The sequence below is a fragment of the Trifolium pratense genome, linkage group LG2 (assembly GCF_020283565.1).
Source record: "Trifolium pratense cultivar HEN17-A07 linkage group LG2, ARS_RC_1.1, whole genome shotgun sequence".
Classification (NCBI taxonomy): domain Eukaryota; kingdom Viridiplantae; phylum Streptophyta; class Magnoliopsida; order Fabales; family Fabaceae; genus Trifolium; species Trifolium pratense.
In genome coordinates, this window is record NC_060060.1 from 13,148,388 (window position 1) to 13,170,282 (window position 21,895).

The 21,895-nt window shown below is 32.0% G+C and overlaps 3 protein-coding genes across 4 annotated transcripts; 1 reads left to right on the plus strand and 2 right to left on the minus strand.

The window, feature by feature from the left end:
- Nucleotides 1–2,970: 2,970 nt before the first annotated feature.
- On the minus strand, nt 2,971–6,593 carry LOC123908969 (MLO-like protein 4). The gene is made up of 15 exons (XM_045959725.1): nt 6,283–6,593; nt 6,144–6,201; nt 5,627–5,850; nt 5,294–5,410; nt 5,144–5,204; nt 4,925–5,034; nt 4,770–4,844; nt 4,530–4,615; nt 4,344–4,393; nt 4,206–4,246; nt 3,932–4,102; nt 3,796–3,831; nt 3,654–3,721; nt 3,484–3,544; nt 2,971–3,370 (listed from the first exon to the last, which is right to left on the minus strand). The coding sequence occupies exons 1-15, from the start codon at nt 6,418–6,420 to the stop codon at nt 3,044–3,046; spliced, it is 1,623 nt and encodes a 540-aa protein (XP_045815681.1). The 5' UTR covers nt 6,421–6,593; the 3' UTR covers nt 2,971–3,043.
- A 418-nt stretch (nt 6,594–7,011) lies between these two features.
- On the plus strand, nt 7,012–14,590 carry LOC123908055. 2 transcript variants are annotated; one of them, XM_045958559.1, is made up of 13 exons: nt 7,012–7,380; nt 7,460–8,091; nt 8,685–8,784; nt 8,950–9,154; nt 11,421–11,688; nt 12,262–12,309; nt 12,390–12,473; nt 12,797–12,877; nt 12,986–13,125; nt 13,423–13,516; nt 13,595–13,661; nt 14,062–14,124; nt 14,204–14,590. In XM_045958559.1, the coding sequence occupies exons 2-13, from the start codon at nt 8,003–8,005 to the stop codon at nt 14,279–14,281; spliced, it is 1,317 nt and encodes a 438-aa protein (XP_045814515.1). In that variant the 5' UTR covers nt 7,012–7,380; nt 7,460–8,002; the 3' UTR covers nt 14,282–14,590. The 2 variants fall into 2 exon arrangements, with proteins under 2 accessions (XP_045814515.1, XP_045814516.1); XM_045958560.1 differs by having other exon boundaries at nt 7,012–7,341; nt 7,454–8,091.
- A 1,414-nt stretch (nt 14,591–16,004) lies between these two features.
- On the minus strand, nt 16,005–16,638 carry LOC123908056 (protein AGENET DOMAIN (AGD)-CONTAINING P1-like). Its single transcript, XM_045958561.1, has one exon. It carries the CDS (start codon nt 16,578–16,580, stop codon nt 16,137–16,139), a length of 444 nt encoding a protein of 147 aa, XP_045814517.1. The 5' UTR covers nt 16,581–16,638; the 3' UTR covers nt 16,005–16,136.
- Between the last annotated feature and the right edge of the window lie 5,257 nt (nt 16,639–21,895).

Genomic DNA, 21,895 nt, shown 5'->3' on the forward strand with positions numbered 1-21,895 from the left:
TTATCTCATTGCAAATTAATTTTTTATTTTTTTATTTTTTTACCAAAATTCGTGATTTTTTTTTCTCTACAAATAGAGACTTGGTTCATTTCATTTGGACACAGAAAAAAAAACCAAATTTTTCACTATCTTAATCTATTATTATCTTTCTAATTGGTCTTTCTTTTGAAGTTTTAATCTTTTTTTAGTGAAATGGATCCCAACAATTCTTCTAATTATCCCAACAATTCTCAAAATCCCAACAATTATCAAAACTCCAACAATTATCAAAATCCCAACAATTCTTAATTTGTATCGTACTAATTACGTTATTTGTGTGATGTATTGCATTTTAAATTAAGAAAATAAAAAAAATATTTAAATAAATTTTGTTAAGTTTATTATTTTAATTTAATTTTAATCGATAATTATAATGTTATTTAATCATAAAAACAAAAATAAAATTTAAATAAGAATATGAAATAGAAAGTGGTGGGGTAGAGAAAGTGGTGGGGTATGGTGTTGAATAGAAAAACCATTGGAGAGAGTAAAAGTTGAATGTGTGTTGAATGATTAGGTGGAAGAAAGAGAAAATGATGTGGAGTGAAAAAGTGGGTGTTGAATGTGTTTTGATGTTGAAACCATTGTAACTAGTCTTAAAAAACTAGAAGCATCTATGTTATCATTAAGTTGGTTCAAGTGCTTAAATAAAATTGAAGAGCTTCATTTAAAAGGTATAGATAGCTCTAGATGTGACTAGTAGTGACATACTTTTACTTAAAAAACAAAATAACTTTATTATCTTACAATACAAAAACTAAGTAGCCAAGTAGGTAGGTGTTGTTGGATTACTACAAAACTATTATCCAAAACCATATTAGCTTTACTTAGTGATTATAAAATTAAAAACCAGCTTTTCATTTTTTGCTTTAGCAAATGAACTATAAGAAGATGATTTTAATTATTATTTCAGCAAAGAAATAAAAAAGTAAAATATTAGTTAGGAAAACACTGATCTGGAATCCCGGATGACCCGGGCCCATATACAATGATTGGAGTATTAGACTAATTTCTAAGGTTTATGTTGTTTTTCTTTAAAGACATTTTAGGTTTTACAATGGGCCCTTAAAGAAAAAAAAGATTCGAATTGGTCCCTTAAAGACATATATTTTTGTCATATTGGTCATTTCCGTTAAATTTTAACTCCAAATATAACAAAAAATTCCAATGGTTAAAATTTTAAAAATTAATAAGGTTTTTGGTGGACCACTTACACTTAATGACATCCACAATTCAATCTACTAAAACTAACGTTTTTTGTAAAAAAATTGACGGAAATGACCAATATTGAGAAACAGATGTGTCTTTAAGGGACCAATCCTGATCTTTTTTTCTTTAAGGGACCATTGTAAAACCCAAAATATCTTTAAGGGACCAAAAGACTAATTAAGCCTAAATTTAATAAGAAATAGGTATCTTCTATGATATATCTATCAAATTTCAAGTTACCGGTACATTAGATTAAATAATTAATAAACTCACTTGGATTGGTGTATTGATATTTGCTTGGGACCTGGGAGTGTGCTCCTCTTGAAGTCTGAGGTTCGATTATCTCTGGTGCCAATTTGGGTCGGCTAATTTAGCTTCTTCAAAAAAAGATTAAATAATTAATAAATTAATGATTATTTTATGAATCAAAACACTATTTGTCGATTATTGTATTTCATAAATGATAATTTTATAAGAAAAAACACGAGTTCAATGTTTTATAAGCATTATCCTAATTTTTTTTACATTTTTTCATAAAAAATTCAATAATAACTATTATGAGTGATAAAAAATTCAAAAAAAAAAAAATTATTTTTTTACAATTTTGATAAATAGTATTTAGTTATTATAATATTTTAAATAATAGAAAAATGATTTCCTTCAAAAAAATATTCATTTACCAATTAATTTAGTGATCCTATTATATCGGTACATTAAAATTTGATAGATATACCATAGAATTTCCCTAAAAAATAGTATATTTTTCTTTTTCTTCCACGTTACTGGATAAGAAATATTTTATGTGAGGGTGCATTAAGATTGTAATCAGTTCAGTTTCAACCGATTTTTAGTAAAAAAATATTCGAATCAATGAAATTTTCACTAGTTCGGTTGATTCACTAGTAAAAAATAATTTTTGTATAGGTGTATTATTAATTTAAATATATTATTGATGATTTTAAGAAATTTTATACACGTATTTGTATAAATATTAATGTAAATATTTGTTTAGAGTTTATTTTTAATGACCATAAGAAACTCAACATATATATTAGTTCAAAGTATTAGTGCAAATATTAGTTTATATTCTATTATTGATGATTTTCACTCTGTATATACACGTAGAGTATTATTTTTAAGTTATATAGTTTAATTTTATAACAATGAACTTTGATTTTGTTCGTCCAAAAATAACGCATACCTAATTGAATTTATAATATTGAGTAAAATTAATTGAACCAACGTATATAAATAGGTTCTGAGTTCTATCCTCAACTCATTGTAAACCAAAAAAAATAAAATGTATATAAATATGAACATCACATCTTATTTGCTTTAAAAAAAAATCTTATTTGAAGACAAATTTGACCAACATATATTTTTACACAATATATTTTTATATATAATATTATTTTCGTATTTAATTTGTACATTAAAAAAAAAATGTGACCCCCCAAATTATTTTTTCTGGTTCCGCCAGTGTTTACAATAATACTACTATACTCACAATTTCAATTCTTTTGAACGAACTATAAGACTATTGTTTAGTGAAGAACTTAGTCATATTGGAAGCACTTTAAAGAACTGCTATAGTAATTTTCCAATAAACTATAAGTTTAGTCATATTTTCATTTGTTTATTTTTAAAATTTAACATATATGATTGAATAGAGTCAAGTACCACCAGTAGATGATCAACAAGTTTGCTATAAACTATAGTAAATTTTATGAAAGGGACTTATAATAAGTATTCCAATTCAATTCATCATGATGTTCAAAATACAATCAAAACAATCTCAAGACATTGAAGGGGTAGAAAATTCATCATATTTTACATCATGATCATGGTCATCTTCATCATAACTTGGACTCAATGGCCCATCATCAAAGTTGGAAAAACAAATATCTTTTATTCCTGAGGAATTTCCTTCCTCAGTCTCACTAATTAAGATAGAGACATTTGCATTGTCCATTCCATTCTGCCAAGACTCTGACGATGTTGTTGTTGTTGTATTAAGGAGTTCATAAGAGGAACTTTGTTTCTCCTTCACTCTTTTTTGCCATTTATATAATGATTTCCTTACATTTTCAGATATCACTGATTTTTTGAATCTTGATCCCATCTGCATTAATAACATAACCGTTATTTCGAGAGTTACTAATGTATAAAGTAATTTCAACCGTGGATGATTAAATTAGTAAATGTTCGAATATATTTACGAAGAAGAAACTTTACCTGTGTGATGATAACATATAGAGGAAATGTTATGAAGCTGCACCAAACTTGCGAGACGACCCTATAGCGATAAAATAAGCGGAAAAAAAAATAGATATTATCTTTTTGTGGAATCGTGATTCAGGTGTTTAGTTGAAAGCAAATAACATTAACAAAAACAAATTTTATACCCGAACGATAAGCGGACCACAACTAATGTTTGGTTGTTCATGAAGCAAGAAGGATTATTAATTTCCCACTGTACTCAAAATAAGGACAAATAATTAGTGTCATTTAGGTAAAGTAACGAAGAAAAAATTACCGGTTTCTTACCAGAGACCATATGAATGTTGACATTTCAAATGCATTCTGCGAGAGAACAAAAGAGGACGAAGAAATCAAAACAAGTGTATCGTAAAAAGAAGCAAGAAAAGTAAAACGGCTATTGGCTATTGGATATGTTACTTACCAAGAAGGATATCAATTGTATTAGTCTCAACAGAAGCCTTGGTTTTCCAAACCAAAAGAGTTCATCTCTTAAGTTGAACTGATGAGGCTTCATATATGGACATTGATCTATTACTTCAACAGCCAATTTTACCACGACTCGATGTAATTTAGTGCCGATTACAAGGATCAACTAAAAATGAAAGTGAATACAAGAAAAGTCATCAGTGAAGTGTAACTACTAGTAGAAGATTGCGTGCACAAAAGTCACGGTAAATATCGTTATTAGGACTTACAATTGCTGGTACAAAGGAAAGCCAAAAGTAAAAGTTGTTTCCTGAAAATTATAGTGTTTAGTTTTAGACTAAGATCACAAATAAAGCCAGCATAATATTTCAGAAACCGAACTTAATTTAAAACTAGTAGAAACTTACCATGAAAATTTAGAAAAATGCAGCATATGGCATATATCCAGAGAATCACACTGTAAAAAAATCAAAACAAAAAGATAATGCTGCATCGATTCACCATTATTCAATTTAATTAGCAGCGTAATTAGTACTACAGTAACAAATTTATTTAAGTAAGCTACCAAATTCTTCTGAAGAAAGAAAAGATACCTAACACCTACAATGTCACGGAATTCCTCGTCCATGCTTCGAAGCATGTAGTTATGGAAATCGTATGTTAGAGGAAGGTCGTGATTCTGCAAAACATCAGACTAACTTAAGAGAAAAATGCAAAGAAGAAAAACTAGCCAGCTAATCAGTTAAAATAATGGACTTTAGTGCTTTTAACTTCTAAGGTATGCATTTTTTAAGTAAGTTACTGTTTATGTTGTGATAAAAACTAATACTTACAGTAATGAAGCCTAGGCGCAATGCTATGTAATCAGAGCGATTGATGGAACTCCAGAATTGGCGACTGAAACATAGCTGCAACATATTTTCATCAATCATATCAGTATCTAAGAAGCATTACAGAAAAGTGGCAAGCAAAAGATTTCAAAGAGTACCAGCCAAACAAGAACTTTGTGATGACTCCAAGGATGAGATGTATGGTGAAAAATGAATGTACTAAGCCGCTTCAATCTTATGCTCGAAGTTGAAGTACTTTGTGAAGTATCTAAACTAAGACAATTTCATCAAATAGAATTATTATTATTCAATCATAAAATGTATTGCATAATAATAAACTAATTATTGACTCATTACAGTTACAAGATTTTCAACACCTTGTAAGCTTTGCATAGCCATAGTCTTTGCTTCATTTTCCCAAGTTCTCCAACTATATATCTGAATTAACTCTAAAATAAGAAAGTTAGTGTGTGTAAACACAAAAATTAGAATAGGAAGAAAGTTTGGTATATCATGAGTATTTTAACCTTGATCATGGCTAGTGCAACAGCAACAAAGCTGTAAGAAACATGAGTGATCCCAAGAACAAACACAAAGCGATGAAGCTGCTCAAGACTTTCATAAGAAGCAAATGATTCATGACCCTACAAAGCAAGTCACAAGTTTTCAGTTAAACGTGCACTTTGTGAAGCATCGACACAAACATCAGACAAAATGAAAGTGGCCGAATAGAACCACACATGTCAGTGTCGTATCAGTATCAGATACTATCACATGTCAAACACCAGACACGCCATACAAGTTTACAATTGAAATATCTTAAATGTGGTCCGGAAGAAATAGAAAAAGTAGAAAACTACCTTAGGACAATAATTATGTCGACCATTGTTCACTTGCTCCTTGAGAATTGTTCTATTTGAATATTCTGAATTCAACCATACATCATGTTTCACAATTTCAAAACTCTTCTCCATTGCACATGGAAAAAATCTGCTGCTTAATACTGATGACTTAACACAAATCTTTGCAACAAAGACAATCCAATGGCCCATCAGCAATGACAGAAGCCCAAATAACATCAATTCTGCTTGAAATAGATACCAAAATTAGCAATGAAATATGGTGAAACTCTGGTAGGCATCTTATTTGGATATATACTGGTACACTGCCGAAGTGGATAATTCTGATAGGTCTATAAATAGTGTTTAATATAGAAAAATTAATAAACTTTATCTATGAATCTATCAGAATTGTCCATCTCAACAGATGTACCGGTACATATCCAAATAAGATGTGTACCATGAAACATATATCAAATTTTCATCTATAAATTCAACTTTTTCTAGTAATGTGACAGCTACATTACAAAGTTGTTACCTTCTTTCATTTTTTCCAAAGCGGAAAGAAGGGATTTTCTCTTAGTTCTTCCCAACCACTGTGACATTAATATTTATTCAATGTATAAGAAATTTATGTATGAATGTAAGAAATTTGAAAGAGAAAAGAAAGTATATACCTTAATCAATTTATTCAATGTGCCATGAGACAAGAAACTAAGAGAAACCAAGAGAGTGATGACAGTAGCAACAGCCCAAGTGGGGGTTTCAGCTAAGGATCTTCCTTCTTCATTTTCTTCCACCATGTTTGCTATCATTCCTCAGAAACAACATACGATGTCATGAAAATGATGAGACAAGAACATTAAACCCTATTGTGTGTTTGGTCTGTTGAATTTAGAACATAGTTTTGGACATAAATGTGGTTGGCGATGGCAACAAATGTTGGGACCGTGTCATGAGAATTAATTAATGGGCACATGTATGTGTTATGTTGTTGTCACGAACTAGTAGGTCATATTAACTGATTTTTTCAACTACTTATATCTTAGTTTTGATTGAGTTGTAATTTTCATGTTGGATCTGTCGGAGAAATTCTTGCTTGGGCACGTAACCAACAACTCACATCTGGCCACAACCAACCAAAATATGACAACACATTAAAAAAATGGTTTTTTTTTGTCAACAATTATAATAAGGGTCATGTTAACATGTGCACCAAAGGCACATGTTAAGCTACCTAAAAAGGAAATATAGTATTTAATGATACAAAATATTTAATGTTTAAAGAGTTGAATTCACAAACTTAACATTTAATGTTTACCACATTTATCTTCTTAACATGTGCCTTTGGTGCACATGTTAACATTCTCCTTATAATAAATATAGTTTTTCAAGGCCACCACTGTTTCTCTCTCTTTGCAATACAGCACCGCCTTAATTTTCTATGTTTCTAAAGTCTGAAACAATTGATTTTGGAGAAGATGATTTTCAATAATTTGTTTAAGGTTTCAGTTTTATTTGCTTAAGCATGCTAGAACAAAACGATATCAATATTGACACAAATCAAAACTAACCAAAATCATAACCAACCAAAATCTCCACCGGAGACACAAATTGAATCGTTATCGGTGTTCGACGAGGTCGTCACCACAGTAAGCGAGGCTTCACTGAGCAAGAACAACTTCAGTGGATCAGAGTGGATAGTCCCTAACTAGCCTCAGTTAGCAACCAACAAGGTAGTTGGCTGTCTCCACCGCCTCGCTTTAATTATAACGGTGCGTTTTTGCTTTTATTACCATGTTTTTTTTTTTTTTTTATAAGCGCTTTTATTACTATGTGAATGTGAAGATGCAGGGTAAAGGTAAAACAATGGAGGAAATGGGTTTCAGCAGCGTTCTCTCTCTTTGTTCTTTGAGGCTTTGACGATTTCTCTCTCTTTTTATTCATCAGTTTTTTTTTTCTCTCTCCCGTAATATTTATGTGATGGCAAGTTTTGGTTGGATGTGCCTAAATGTCCAGTGTTGGGTCTGTTCCCAAGTAAGAGTTTCTCGAGAGTTTCTCGATCTGTCGCATGACATGGCACTTATTCACCATTGGATATGCATTCAACATGGGCTTAAGCAAATTTGGACGAGGAATCTATTTGTTCATGACGAGACAAATTTTGTTTTTTTAGGTGGCTATGTAAGAATTTGCCTATAAAATGTTCATTGTTCATCATCATCGTTAAATCACCATCGTGTGTATCCACCATCATTACCCAACTTCATCATTCAAATCCAAACCCTAAACCCCCAAATCGTTCGTGTCTCGTGTCTCTCTGCATTATCGATTGTTTGCAATTCGCGAAACCCTCTTTGGTTTTTCCATTCAATCGCTTTCCAATTTCTTTCAAACATGGATGCCCAAGCCAAGAAAAAAGCAATGTTCCGTGCCAAATTGAATGCCCAGAAGAAGGAAAAACGCATAGAATCTCCACTTGTTAGGTTCTCTTTTTCCTTCGATTCAGTTATACATGCTTTTATTTGTTATTCTATGTTTAAGATTGAAACTTTAGTCCTTAAACACCTTTTTCTTATGATTTGAGTCGTGCCCTTTTATTCATTTAGTTGGATTTTTGTTAATGTAGTTCATTTTGCATCTCATTGTAGCTAACTCATGTTCTATGAAGCACGGACGCAGACATGATACTAACACTGCACGTCGACACAGATAAAAATTTAAGAAAATGACATAATTCAATGCAATCATAAGCGTCGTGTCAGTGTTGGACACCGGGACACACCTGATGCCAGGAGTATCTGTGCTTCATAGCTCATGTTCTTGCTTGTGCTTGTTATTATGTAGCATAAATACTTCTCAAAGTGTGTCCGGTGTCTGAAATGGCACCGACAAATGTGGTTACATTCAATTGTTTCTTAAATTATTATCAATATCTATGTGTCAGTGTGGTGTTTGTTGATGTCGGTGTCTGTGTCACTACTTCGTCTTGTTGTGTTTGATATCAGCATTTTCTTATTCTTATGACTATTATATTATTTTGATTGTTGTTGTTGTTTCATTGTGCATATGAATACAGGTATAATGAATTTGATCAGCCTGTTTGTCGGGTTTGTGAAGTTGTTCTGAAGTCGGAGTCCCTATGGGATGCACACCAAGTTTCTCGTAAGCATCGTGAGGTGATGATATTTACAATCTCATTCATGTTCTCTATATGGTTTGTTCATGTTTATATTGTCGTATTATAAATAAGTCTTTTTGGAGGGTATGATTTGTTTCCCTTTGCATCTGTTTTACAGTCACCCCAAACGAGCTTAGATTAACGGAATTATTATTTTGGTCAGGCAATAAGTAATCTTAAAGCTAATGCGGCTGGGTTAACTAAGCAAAACAACGCAAAGCCTGATATTCCCAAGGCTAAACCTGAACAGTCTTCAAGCTCACAGTTCAAAATTCCCCAAAGTCCACAAGAAGTACCTAAACCTCAGTCATCATCAGTTCTTCCGCCAGATTTTTTTGACAACAATGATGCACAAAAGACAAGATATGGTAAGGATTTAGTTTAGGAAAATGAAGTTGTTCGTTTTCGTAGTTATACTCTTGTACTTTTAAAATTATGGAGTTGCACTTTCACAATGTGTTTGTTTCTACACATATACTTTTAGGTTAACACTAGAAAAGGGTCATGGGTTGCTACAAGCTGGTCATGCAGCTCGTGCTCCATTGCAGGTTTACAGCATGGTGATCCTACACCAAACATAACAAATTGCAATCCTAGGTGTGGGTGGTGTTAGAATATATGAAAAACATCTCGGTCCAATTTCAAATGCCTCAGATTATCACTTAGGATTAAGTTCCATATTGACACTGATTAAGTGAATTGATACTCATAGTATGATAGGGTGATCGATTAGGATAATTGTACTAACTGCATTATGTTATAGATTTATTTTCTGTGTACTGGGCTGTTTCTGCTAGCTTCGTTTGCTGTAGTTTATGTAGCTGTGTTAAGCTTGGTAGTTAGAATTTAGATCATTCCTAGTCAGTTAGTAGCTGTTAGAACTCATCAGATGCTTTTTACAATTACTAATTGTCAAGAGCCATGTTAAGTAAGCTCGGGTAGAACTATAAAACATGTAACCTCTCTCTCTCTCTCTCTCTCTCTCTCTCTCTCTCTCGCATTTTCGTTTCATATTAAAAAATTTCATCACTTTTTTAAATCTCTGCTCTTATTTAATTAGGATTAGGAGTCTAAAAATTTTCATCGTTACTTTTCTTATTTAACTAGGATTAGGATTCTACTATTGGTATAAATATTTATGCTTAGTCTTATGTATAAAATAACAAAAAATGTTAGTCGGTCAATAGTTAATCCTTGTTAGTCGAGGGTGGGGGTGAGGAGGAGACTGAACCCCTAACTTCCACTACAACAATTCTTACGCATCCCAATCTCACCACGGAGCTTCCCACCCTTGGATATCTCAGTTATAGTTTGACTCCCAGCCATCTCATATTCAGTCAGTCTGGCCTTGGCTAACCTCAGGTTCACTTTGGCCTCAACTATTTTAGATTAGTGATGCTATGATTAATACCAACCTCCCGTTATAAATTATACTAATGGTGATTTCTCCTACCCCACTGGCGAGTCATTCTCTGATGAATTATTCATGGTTGTGATGCAAACCAACCCGTGTTTCAATTTATTTTTTTAAATATCCTAAACTTCTTTTTTAAGGCGCCCAAATGTGCTTGTTTCATTTGGAGAAGTTTTAGTTCCTTTGCTTCTAGGAAATTTCCACCATTTATGCAACTTTCTAACTAGCGCACTTTACATTGATGATCAATTTGGCCATCTTGCTAAGTTGTCGTACTCTTTTCTAGTAATGCTTATCTCTCCGACTGTCCGATGTCTCTGACTTGACCCTTGTAACAAACCAACCACTAAGCCACTAACTTTCCTAACTTTGACATCCTATTTTGTCCCAACAATACCCCCCCCCCCCCCCCCCCCCCCCCCTGGAATTCAACCTCTACCTCATGTACCTCATGCTCAATAGCACTTACAAGTTACAAGGTCCGACTCTGATGGGTGTTGTTAAGTGAAGATCTATATTACTGTCCCATTGTACTGTTTGTATTCTATTGGTGAGCATGCATGACCCAACCAAAATGTAAGGTTGGCTGCCGGAATTCCCGATAAACCTCTATTCAAGTGTCCAATGACTAAGACTAATTTAGGTGCAGTCCTTCATGTTTAGAGGTAGACGCCCCCCTCTCTTGCTCGTTTCTTTTGGGTTAGTGACTATCCCTAGTAGTTTCGCTTTCGACCCTGGCTCTTGGCCTCTTCTAAACTTCATTGTTGTTTTGGAATAACACCCGTTCTCACCTGAAACACGTCCTATTTATACACGTGTGTAATTATTATCTTATAGCTTCTGTGATAGGTGATTTAGGGTGGTGGGGGCATTTTTTGGTAAATAATGAATCACAATGAACATAATTTTTTATTATCTTCACTTGATATATCACATGGTGCTTTATCATACCTTGAACTTTTTGTTGCTGCATGTTTGATTATAATGTATATTGATATTTAAATAATATGAGAATGTTCTTCGTGTATAGGAATCATATTCTATTGTAATTAACGCTGCTGATTGTTTATTGACTTGTTTCTTAGTCTATAATCTCCGTGGTCTGTAGTTGAAATACACACTTTCACCATATGTCTCTCTGACTCTCTCATTCAACAATTATAACATTGGCTGCATCACTATTAACTCACCTTTTGTTTAATTGACATTTTTGCTTCCAGAAAAGGAGTCGGACTCAGATTTAGGTGGAAACGTGGGGCCTTCTGCTCAAAGTTTGGCGTCAAACTCGAAGGAGAAAGACCATTTCAATGGAAATAATACTACACAGTCTAAGGTTAATCAAGCAACAATGGAGGCTAAGAAGACATCAGTCAAGACTATAGATGCAGAGACCAAACAAGGAAAAAGAGCTCTGCCTGAAGGGTTTTTTGATAATAAAGAAGCTGATTTGCGGGCACGTGGCATTAAGCTAGTTAAGCCAGATGTCAAGTAAGTCCCCAATTTATGCTGTTTGTGCATCCATACATTACTACCACATTTAATAATCAAGAATCTAGTTTGAATGGAATGGAAGTCAAGACAACAGAAATTTACATACTGTTATGGAAGAAACACAAGTTAGTTTATAACTTATATTTTATACCTTATAAGCTCATTTAGTTAAAAACACAATTTTTAAAAGAGTTTATATCTTATTTTATTAGCTTATATTTTATTTTTTAAACACTATTTCAAGAAACTTATAAACTTATTGCTTATTACAATATTTATTATTTCAATTTCAACTATCTTCTTACTTGAAAAAAATTAAACATTAATTAAATACTTTTTTTTTTATGTCATTCATACTTGTAAACTAAATTCAAAGTTAATTTTACCAACAAACACCGTATAATATTTCTGGTATAAACTCGTGTATCTGCTATTTGAAAACGCGATTTCAGTTCTCGCAACTCACTTTTCACAAAATCGCTTTTCTCAAACTCCAAAGAGTTCGCAAAACGCATCCATCTCCTGCCGTTCCCTCTGTATGAATTTGTATTCATAGATGCCTCGTTACAGAGACGAATCCCCAGCAGTTCGTGTTTACACCGTCTGCGATGAATCAAGGTTTGTTTCTCTTCAAAAAAACCTTCTTTTCTTTTTATCCCTTATTGTTATTTGAATCTTATATATTTTTGATTATGCAGATATTTGATTGTTAGGAATGTTCCAGCATTAGGTTGTGGCAATGATTTGCTCCAACTTTTTTCAACCTATGGAGAAGTAGAGGAGTAAGTCCCTTCATAACTTTTCTAATTTCTGCTTCTTGGTTATCTTCTTATATAGCTCCATCAGATTATCAATATTTTTTTTAAAATGTTCGCGGCGACTCGATGAATTTTTATTCATATTAGTCCTTCTGAGAGTAAGAGACCAAATTCAATAGTAATGTTAGGGGCTAAATTGACATTAAGTGGTTAAATACTTAAATATACGAACCCAATTGATAGTAAGTAGTTAAAATATAGAAACCTAATTGATGGTAAGTTAGTTGTTAAATATAGGGACCAACTTTTGAGTGTAATAGATTAACCTTTCTTTGTTCTCTCGTTAGGTGTAAGCCAATGGATGCAGAAGACTGTGAGCAATTCACTGATGTTTATTGGATCAAATTTCGACTTTTCAGCAATGCCAGGTTTTCCTTTGCTAGATGAAGTAGTTCTATTGTTAGTTTGAGTGTAGGGTATGTTGTCGTTTGAGACGGTTGAGGTTGAGGAAGTAACTGCCACTTTATAATTTTTAGGTTTGCAAAAAGGAAATTGGATGAGTTTGTTTTCCTTGGAAACCGACTGCAGGTTTCGTATGCTCCCCATTTTGAGAGTTTGTCTGATACAAAGGATAAATTGGAGGGAAGAAGAAGCGAGATTTTAGCTCGGTTAAACCGTAAGATTAAAGCTTATCATGGATATTACATTTTAAATATTGGCATGCTATATAGTAGTGTTGTCAAAAGCAGATTGCGGAAAATAAGGATTTGTTCAAATTCCGCTATGCCACAGTAGTTACAGCTGCTACTGTATTTGATAACACTTGGTGATAGCATATTGCGGAACAATGAGTTGTTCAAATTTTGTTATGCTATAGTCTATAGAGCTGCTACCACTATTTGATAACACTGCTATATAGGACTTACAATGCTTGTTACATGAAACTATCTAATTGAATTTTTATCAACTTCAGCTAGAAGATCCAAAGAGACTATAGCTTCAAACTCTAGGCCCCTGATTAACTCAAACATCAGTTGCATATCAGAACATTTAGAGCCTAATCAAAGGTAATTTATTTTTCTGAATGAATTCTGTAGTTCTTTCTTCCATTTGAAGCTAAGGCAATCAGTTTTTTCTAATTGTAGGAATGCGGAACTTGAAGGAAGATCGAACAACGGTAATCTTTCAAAAAGAACGGTTTCATCTAATGAGGTTTGCTACTTCTTTTTAATAATATATTCATGTTAAGAATTTTACTCTTTTCTATTATTTACTGGACGGAAAATATTCTCTCCTCAAATTAACGATGTAATAATATTCGCTAAAGCATTTTGATGTTACTCGAGTTACATTTTTCTTATCTACCTTGTATCCAAGGATCAATTGTAAGGAGCCTTTATTCACTAGTATTTTAAAAATGTTCTGCTATCTTCATATCCTGCGGAACAATGAGTTGTTATATGTTAGAGTCAGAGGGTGATATTATAATTTCCCATGATATTAAATCTATCAATCCTGCTTTAACCAGGAATATAGAATGTTGTGCAAGGAAAAAAACGTTTCTTGTTTTCTGTCTATCATCCAATGCTAACATACATATTCTGTAAAACAGGATTATTTTTCCTCCCCTTCCATGAACCAAACAGTGAGGATTGTCAGGGACAAACTTGATAAGGTAATGCACCCTACTTTAGAATATGATTTGTGGTCTTTTATAATGTTGAGCTTCCTAACAATTTCTTCTTCTTAACCAGATTCAATCCAGTGGTGAGCATCTACAAGCTGGATCAACATCAAAAAAAGCACGAGTTGATAATAGGAGGAGGATTTGATGTGTAAACTTAGAAAGTTTTATGTAATTGTGAATCTTTGATGTTCTCTGGGTTGTGTTTGAGAGGTTGTTGGAGGGAAAGAAGAGAAGGGGGAGGCTTATGGCTCTTCCTCGTTTGGGAGTTTTATAGAAAACTTGATAGACATTGGGGAAATTTTTAAAAACTCCCCAGACATTCTTTATATGAATTTTTTGAGTTCCTCTAAATTGAGGGATTCAAAAGAAAAATTAATTAATTTACTCATTTAGCTTTTGCAAATTTGAAAAATTACACTACTAATATCGCAACCGTACATTTGTTTTTTTTTTTTTTGTTTTTAAATGTTTGGGTACTCAACATTGTCGGATTTCCTCCTCCTCTCTCTGATGATCTCTTCACTCTCTTCTTCGGGAACAAGATCAATCTCCTATTCAGAAATAGATGTCATATGGTAAAATAATTATTTCTTGCTCTCTCTTCACCAGCAAAGCTTTATTTCTCCTTGTGATGTGCGTGCTTGGATTTGAGTTGACGCGAGTTTATTGTCTTTTGCAGAGAGGTGAAGGTGTGTATTGTGAATTCCATTGAAGGGTTTTGCTCTTGCATTTACTTAGAGGTAAATATTTAACTTGTTCTTGTTAGTTTTTGTGTTGTTTGAAATTTGTAAATAAAAATAGATACTGTCAAAATTAGAGTGTACTGCGATTCTTATGGTTATCTATGTAATTAATGTGTTGTTGTTAGCTTGCTTCTGGTTGAGTTCCGTTTTCTATTTTGCGGAAATTAGTTGTCTTTGTAAAATGGGGAAAATAAAAAACTTAGAGTGCTTTACCATCAATGAATATATAAAAGGTTTAGTTGAGTTTCCTTTTTCTCATTTTATGCAGGTAATGAGTTGTTCTCGGCTTGTAGTGAATATTCATAACTGAAGTATTGGAATGATCTGTTTATTTGATCTTTGGGATCTATGAAAGAATTATTCTTAGATCTATCTTGTTGGGAATCATATTATACAATCAAAATGTTGGAAATTGGCAACATCTAACAAATTGCAGACGGAAGAAGTTCTCGAGGTGTAATTATAACATCTCGATTTTGATTGAATTATGCTGATTTGGTTCATGGAATTATGTTGTGTGGTAGTTGCTTGTGCAAATGGAAAGGTTAAGTTGAGTTGTCTGATTCTTTCCTATTTGTTAAAACATGTAAAACTTCCCAAATATGTTGTTAAGATGAATTTTTGTTATATAATTTCTTATATAAAAGCTTTTATATGTAATGGAGTTTTAATTTAATCAAGTGGGTTATCATAACCATCATAAACCCATTTCTCTTCACTTTATTTTCTTCTATCTCCTTTTATGAGTTTTATCTTCTCCATGTCCTGCGGCATCTTTGCAAATAGAAGATGCTGGTTAAAAGAGTCGTTACTGGAATTGGTATGTTAATAAACAATGGACGCCTCGTGGTGCCGTGGACCTTCAATTTATTTTCTCTGGCAATATTGTGTACCATATGATATAAGGTTAAATGTGTTTTTGTTCTTTCAAAATATGGCGATCCATTTGAACTATACAGTACTTAGTTAAAATTGATTCAATGATTAAACTTTATTTGATTTAAAATCAAAATTAGATACTTGATTTGACTTCAGTTATTAGATTATGAATGATAAAATTATAAGTAAAAAACTTTAAATGAAAGAGACAATCTTGAAGAATAAAAGCTGATCAATGTGCTAAATTTAGCTTTGCATTACAATGATGTACTATATAACCTCGTGGTAGCACGGGTATTTGTCTAATCAATAGTATTATAAAAGTGATCAACAAGATCACAAGAGGCTTAATTGATGATCATGATGATGATATGACTCTTAAGCTTCCATAAACCACTCTCCACTAAACATCATATCATGGTGAACCCTAATTTTACCACAAGGGTAGTAAATAGTTTGATTAGTAGAATAAAAATACACATTATAGTAATAATTCTTTTCCATGAGGATTTTCTCGCTGACGATGTTCCCTACCCACCAACCATCATTATCAAAAACATCAACTTTTTGATTGAGTTGGAACTTTGAAGGGTTACGAACACGTGGCGGTGATGGACGAAGATCCTTTGGAAGAAGTGTTTCAATGAGAAGTCCGGACTCGTCATCTTTAAGAAGATTCTTGTAACAAATAACATATCTTCCATTATCAAGACAAGAAACAATTGTGGCTTCATAGTATGAACCCATAAACCCTTCTTCTTTGCTACATACTTCAACTTTGTCTCCAACTTTGTAATCAATTTTCTTCATTGGTGGACGCATGCTTGCAAGAACAAGAAAGTAATTGAATGAGGAGAGAGAGGGAGAGAGTTTTTTTTTATAAGAGTTGTTACTTGTTATTATGTGAATGAATGAAATAACATACATAGTGTGTTGTTCTTATATAGTTGAGGTAATGTGTTGGTCAAAATTCTCATAATAAATCTTTTCTTTTTAATGAAATCTTATATAAATCTTTATCTAACTTACTCTCGTAAAATAACGTTAAGTATGATAAGGTGCTAGCTGTAATATTATTGTCAACAAAAAAAACAAGAAAAGATAAGGCTCTCAGTATTTTTTGGTGAAGATTCTCATAATAAATCTTTATTCCACGTGATAAGAGCTAATTAAATGCAAAGCATGGCACTGTAAAAAAATAAATAAATACAAAGCATGAAAAAATATTTAAATATAAAGAAGGTTTAACTACACATTTGGTCCCTTACGTTTATTTTAGGTTTCAATTTGGTCCCTTACGTTTAAAAAGTATCAATTTGGTCCCTTACGTTTATTTTAAGTTTCAAGTTAGTCCTTTCCGTTAGTTTTGTCACTAACACCGTTTGAATAGTACACGTGTCAGCATATCCAAGTGCCACATGTCAGTCCACGTATGCAAATTGACTGCCACATGTGACAAAATTGACGGAAAGGACCAACTTGAAACCTAAAATAAACGTAAGGGACCAAATTGATACTTTTTAAACGTAAGGGACCAAATTGAAACCTAAAATAAACGTAAGGGACCAAATGTATAGTTAAGCCTATAAAGAAAAAAGATATGAACGGTTGCAAAAGATATTCTAAATCTTTTTTAGGGTTAAAATCTTGAAATTAATAGATTGAGTTGTTCTCAAACTCTATCATATATATAGGAATAAGAGTGTATTGCCAATCAAAATTATTTGCTTTGTGGAGAAAATTTAAGAAACAATATTCATTCATAAAATTGGATAACACAAAGTAAATCGAGATGATGATGGAGTGTGATCATTGTTGTAATTTTCTTCGTCCAACCACACTTTATCCTTAATTATACTACTCATAATTTTAAAGAACAAAAATTTCTATAATTTTCAAAAAGTAATGTGGATTATCAAAATGATTCGTCAACATACTTGAGCTTATAATGGGATACATGATTTTTGTTAAGATGGTAGCTAGGGTTTAAAGGGAAAAACTTATATTACTGCATTATTATAATTAATCTCTAAAGTGATTTTCAACTATATGTTTGCAGGTGTTGTAACTCTTGTGGGAAGGTTTTAGCGGATGGGCTTTTCAACGAAGGTACAAATAGCAATTCTTTTTCAACGGGTGTTTCTAAAAAGCCGTCATATAATAGTTTTATAACAAGAAGAAAAAGTGCGAGAAAAACTAAGATTAACAAGATCGAAAAACATAACTTAGAAGAATGTGTAAGTACTATATCTTTCTTGGTTTTTTTTTTTTTTTTTTAGTTTTTCCTCTTAATGTAATTTGTTATGCTTTTTTTTAATGTATTTTTTATGTCTTTTTTGTTTCACATCTTGTATACTTGTATTAGTGTATATTAGGTTTAAGATTATTTAAATAAATTTAATGTTTTTTCATGTTTTTGAAAATAATTTAATTAATTTGTATCTTATATCTTTATATTATTTTAGACTATCATATTTAATTAAGATTATAATTTTGTATTAGTGTGAAAGATAACTTTTTGATAGACTTTTGCTTGATTTATTTATTTCACTGATAAAATAGTTGATGTGTGTACTACTAGTTGAGTCAAACAAGTTGAAAATAACTTTTGTTTAATCAATATAAAGATAACTTTTGCTTGATTATTTTTTTACTCTATAATGTAGTACTTAACTTTTATATATTTTATCAATAGTGTGACTAACAATATATTTTATTGTCAAAAAATAAATAAATTAACAATATGATTTGTGGGTGCTTCTTGCAGGTTAATTCTAAGAGTTCAATATTATAAAAATTATTTACATTGATCGTCATCTAAATATATAGAGTAAACGGATTATTATCATTAAAAAAAAGGTAAACAGATTATTGTTTGAATGAAAAATATATTAATTGTTTTGAATGTGGTGACATGTTCTTAGAATATACAAACATCGATTAATTGTTAGTTGACCCAATAGTGATTGATATTAGATTTGGTAGAGAGAATCACGGTTCGATTCCTTACAATTGCGCAATTGGAAAGGGATAAAACTACTTGATGTTCCGAACCAGATTAAATGGTTCAATGAGTCGGATACTAATACTGGTGGTGAAAACAAAAAATACGAATATCGTCCTTTTAACCTGATGTTTTGTCCAAACATAGTTCTACACTTCTACTCTACTTGCTTGGCTATCTTCGTGTAACATGAGTTCGATTAGATATAAGGTTTAACTACACATTTGATCTCTTACGTTTATTTTATGTTTCAATTTGGTCTCTTACGTTTAAAAAGTATCAATTTTGGTCCTTACTTTTCCATTATGTTTCAATTTAGCCATTTCCGTTAGTTTTGTCACTAACACCGTTTGAACTATACACGTATCAGTGTGTCAAAGTGTCAACGTGTCTGTCCACATATGCAAACTGGCTACCACATGTGACAAAATTGACGGAAAATACTAAATTGAAACCTAATGAAAACGTAAGGGACCAAATTGATACTTTCTAAATGTAAGGGACAAAATTAAAACCTAAAATAAACATAAGGGGTGAAATGTGTAGTTAAACCTAATTTTTTTTACCACGAACAAGAGCATTATTTTACGTTTAATTGCTATGTCAATACCAATATTTTTAACACATTATGTTTAACAATCAGATGTGACAAGTGACTTTTAAAATAGATAAACATTTTTAATGGCATGCCAATTTTTATTTTTATTTTTGAAAATCAAGAGCGCAAAAACTCAAAAAAGAGAAATTACAAAACAATCAAATAGGGAGATGCAATTTCCATACAATCAACAATAAAACAAAGACTAATTTCTCTACCAAAAAAGAAAAAGAAGACTAATTTAAGCTCGAACATGCTCTTAAATAATCAATATGGAACCACCTTTGCTCCCGATGTTTGATGTATAACATCGACACGTTTGCCTCTCGGTATGTGTGGCAACTAGAGTCGGCTATATAGGCTACGGTTTATACTAATTCATTTAATCCGTAGCTCACACGGACTTAAGATTAATTTTTTCTGGTTCGTTTAAATGGGAGGGGACAATCCAGATAGATACCCACCTCTAGTGGCAAGCCGCACCTCCCAATTAAGTACTAATAATCTACTAATCTTCTGAATTAATCTCCTCCCCATATTTTATTAAAATAAAAATGCAGTCCTATTGAGAAAGAGAGAGAATGAAGCATAAAAAATAAAATAAAAAAATACAGTCCTATTATGTTATGTATAAAACACAGATAAAAATGAAGTGTTATATTATACATAAGATGTGTGGAAATTCAATAATATGAAACTGCAGCCTGATACCATGAAGATAAGGCTGAGTTCTAGAGTTAATAGATCCACACCGAAAATAGAATTAATAAAAAGGAAATTATTATCTTTAGATGCTCCAACTAAAAGACTGTTGCAGAACACTCACTCAGTATATCCAATGCCCCCTTTGACATTGATTAATATGAAGTTTGCTCTTTAGTTTGGCATCAACATTGTGACCTCTTCCAAATAATGATTAAAAGAGGTGTATCTAGATGCCATTAAGCCTTTTACCCAATTGGGAAGAAGATTATTTAACAATTATGACAATACTAGTTGTTATAACTTTTTCAGTAGCATACAAATGCTGTTGTACATGAAATATATCATATACAGAAGTAACTTTAATGAGAACAAAGCAACCACAGAAATGTTTTGTTTGGTTTGAAATATGTTGAATAAGACCAATAACCTTAAAGGACAAGAATAAATATGTTGAATAAGGCCAATAACTCATTAACCTTTTCTATAATCATGTTGTTCCATCAAAAAATAATTTGTGCGGTCAATCAGAAGAACCTAGATGTTACTTCATCTAGAAAGTGCAAAAACTTTGGTTTTAGTCTTAAATATTCCTGATAAAATTGGTTGCAAACCAAAACAAACAATCAATTGCTCAGCTTGTTAACAATGAAAATTCTAAATGGGTTAAGAAATGCCCAGTCCTGATACTCCGCACTATTTATGTCTCGTTGTCTGCGCACACCCATATAAAATACAAAATGAAGGTCAACAATACCTTCAATCTGGTCCAGCCCCCGCAGCAACTGTATCTGTGTAACATCCAGAATTTTTATTCAAGATATTTCTTAAAAAGTAAAAACCATATTTAGTTAGAAAATATGCCGCTATTTTTATTTTTAAATAAAATGGTTACAAAGATAATTGAAGTGAAATTCAGATAAATATAAACTTAATAAAAATGAATTATTGTTTGAAAATTTTCAGCGGAAGGAAATACAACAAACAACTATTTATTACATAAAATTCTCGAATTACAAAACCCAATTTTTCCACGTTCGTACGCGCTTCAAGCATCACCTCACATTCAATCAAAGCTTTCTCCTTGAGTACCTAAAATGTTGGTTGTAAGGGTCAATTTCCTGGTCCACATTGAATCATACTCACCACAAGAAAATGTTATAAAATAATAACAAAACACTTCACCTTATCGAAAATATAATTATTAGTTTATTATAAAAACTTTTGGGTGATAAGAGTCACATATACAAACATAGGTAGCATCTTATTGTTAAACGGCAGTAATAAACAAGGCAACATAATTACACATATTACAAATTGCACGGCAAAATCAAATGAACGGGGAGAAGCAACGATCACAGTTTTACTACGGACAACTATACCCTTTCTTTTTTTCTTCCTTTTTACATTGGTCCTTTTATGACTAGGATAATTATCTACTATTGTTAATTTTCTTCCTCTCTATATGCAATGCAATGCAACTAAGACAATCCTATATGAGACAATGATCCGGATAAGAAAATCTGCCACACTGGCTAAAAATAAGTTCTGCCACACAGACTCCTGCCACACAGGCTAAAAAAAAAAAAAAAAGTTCTGCCACACAGGCTAAAAGTAAGTTATGCCACACAGGCCCTAAAAGTAAACCAAGCCACAAAGGCTACCTATAGAAACTCTGCTATACACATCTTATATGATGCATGAAACTCCACTTTCTTCGGCCTAACTCACCTGCGACATAATTAACTAGCCTTCCGTACACTTTTATTAATATTTCCTCTTAATTATACCAAAAGTAATGAATCCAATAGTATAGTTATATGAATATCAAAC

What these genes read in the sequence shown, in the direction of transcription:
- LOC123908969 (XM_045959725.1), bottom strand. Translation starts at nt 6,420, where the DNA reads ATGATAGCAAACATGGTGGAAGAAAATGAAGAAGGAAGATCCTTAGCT. An exon ending in CAACATTCATATGGTCTCTG is followed by an intron (nt 3,722 to 3,795) that starts GTAAGAAACCGG and finishes TTTTGAGTACAG; the next exon opens with TGGGAAATTAATAATCCTTC. An exon ending in TATATGTTATCATCACACAG is followed by an intron (nt 3,371 to 3,483) that starts GTAAAGTTTCTT and finishes TTATTAATGCAG; the next exon opens with ATGGGATCAAGATTCAAAAA.
- LOC123908055 (XM_045958559.1), top strand. Translation starts at nt 8,003, where the DNA reads ATGGATGCCCAAGCCAAGAAAAAAGCAATGTTCCGTGCCAAATTGAAT. An exon ending in ACCGTCTGCGATGAATCAAG is followed by an intron (nt 12,310 to 12,389) that starts GTTTGTTTCTCT and finishes TTGATTATGCAG; the next exon opens with ATATTTGATTGTTAGGAATG. An exon ending in GATTTTAGCTCGGTTAAACC is followed by an intron (nt 13,126 to 13,422) that starts GTAAGATTAAAG and finishes TATCAACTTCAG; the next exon opens with CTAGAAGATCCAAAGAGACT.
- LOC123908056 (XM_045958561.1), bottom strand. Translation starts at nt 16,580, where the DNA reads ATGCGTCCACCAATGAAGAAAATTGATTACAAAGTTGGAGACAAAGTT.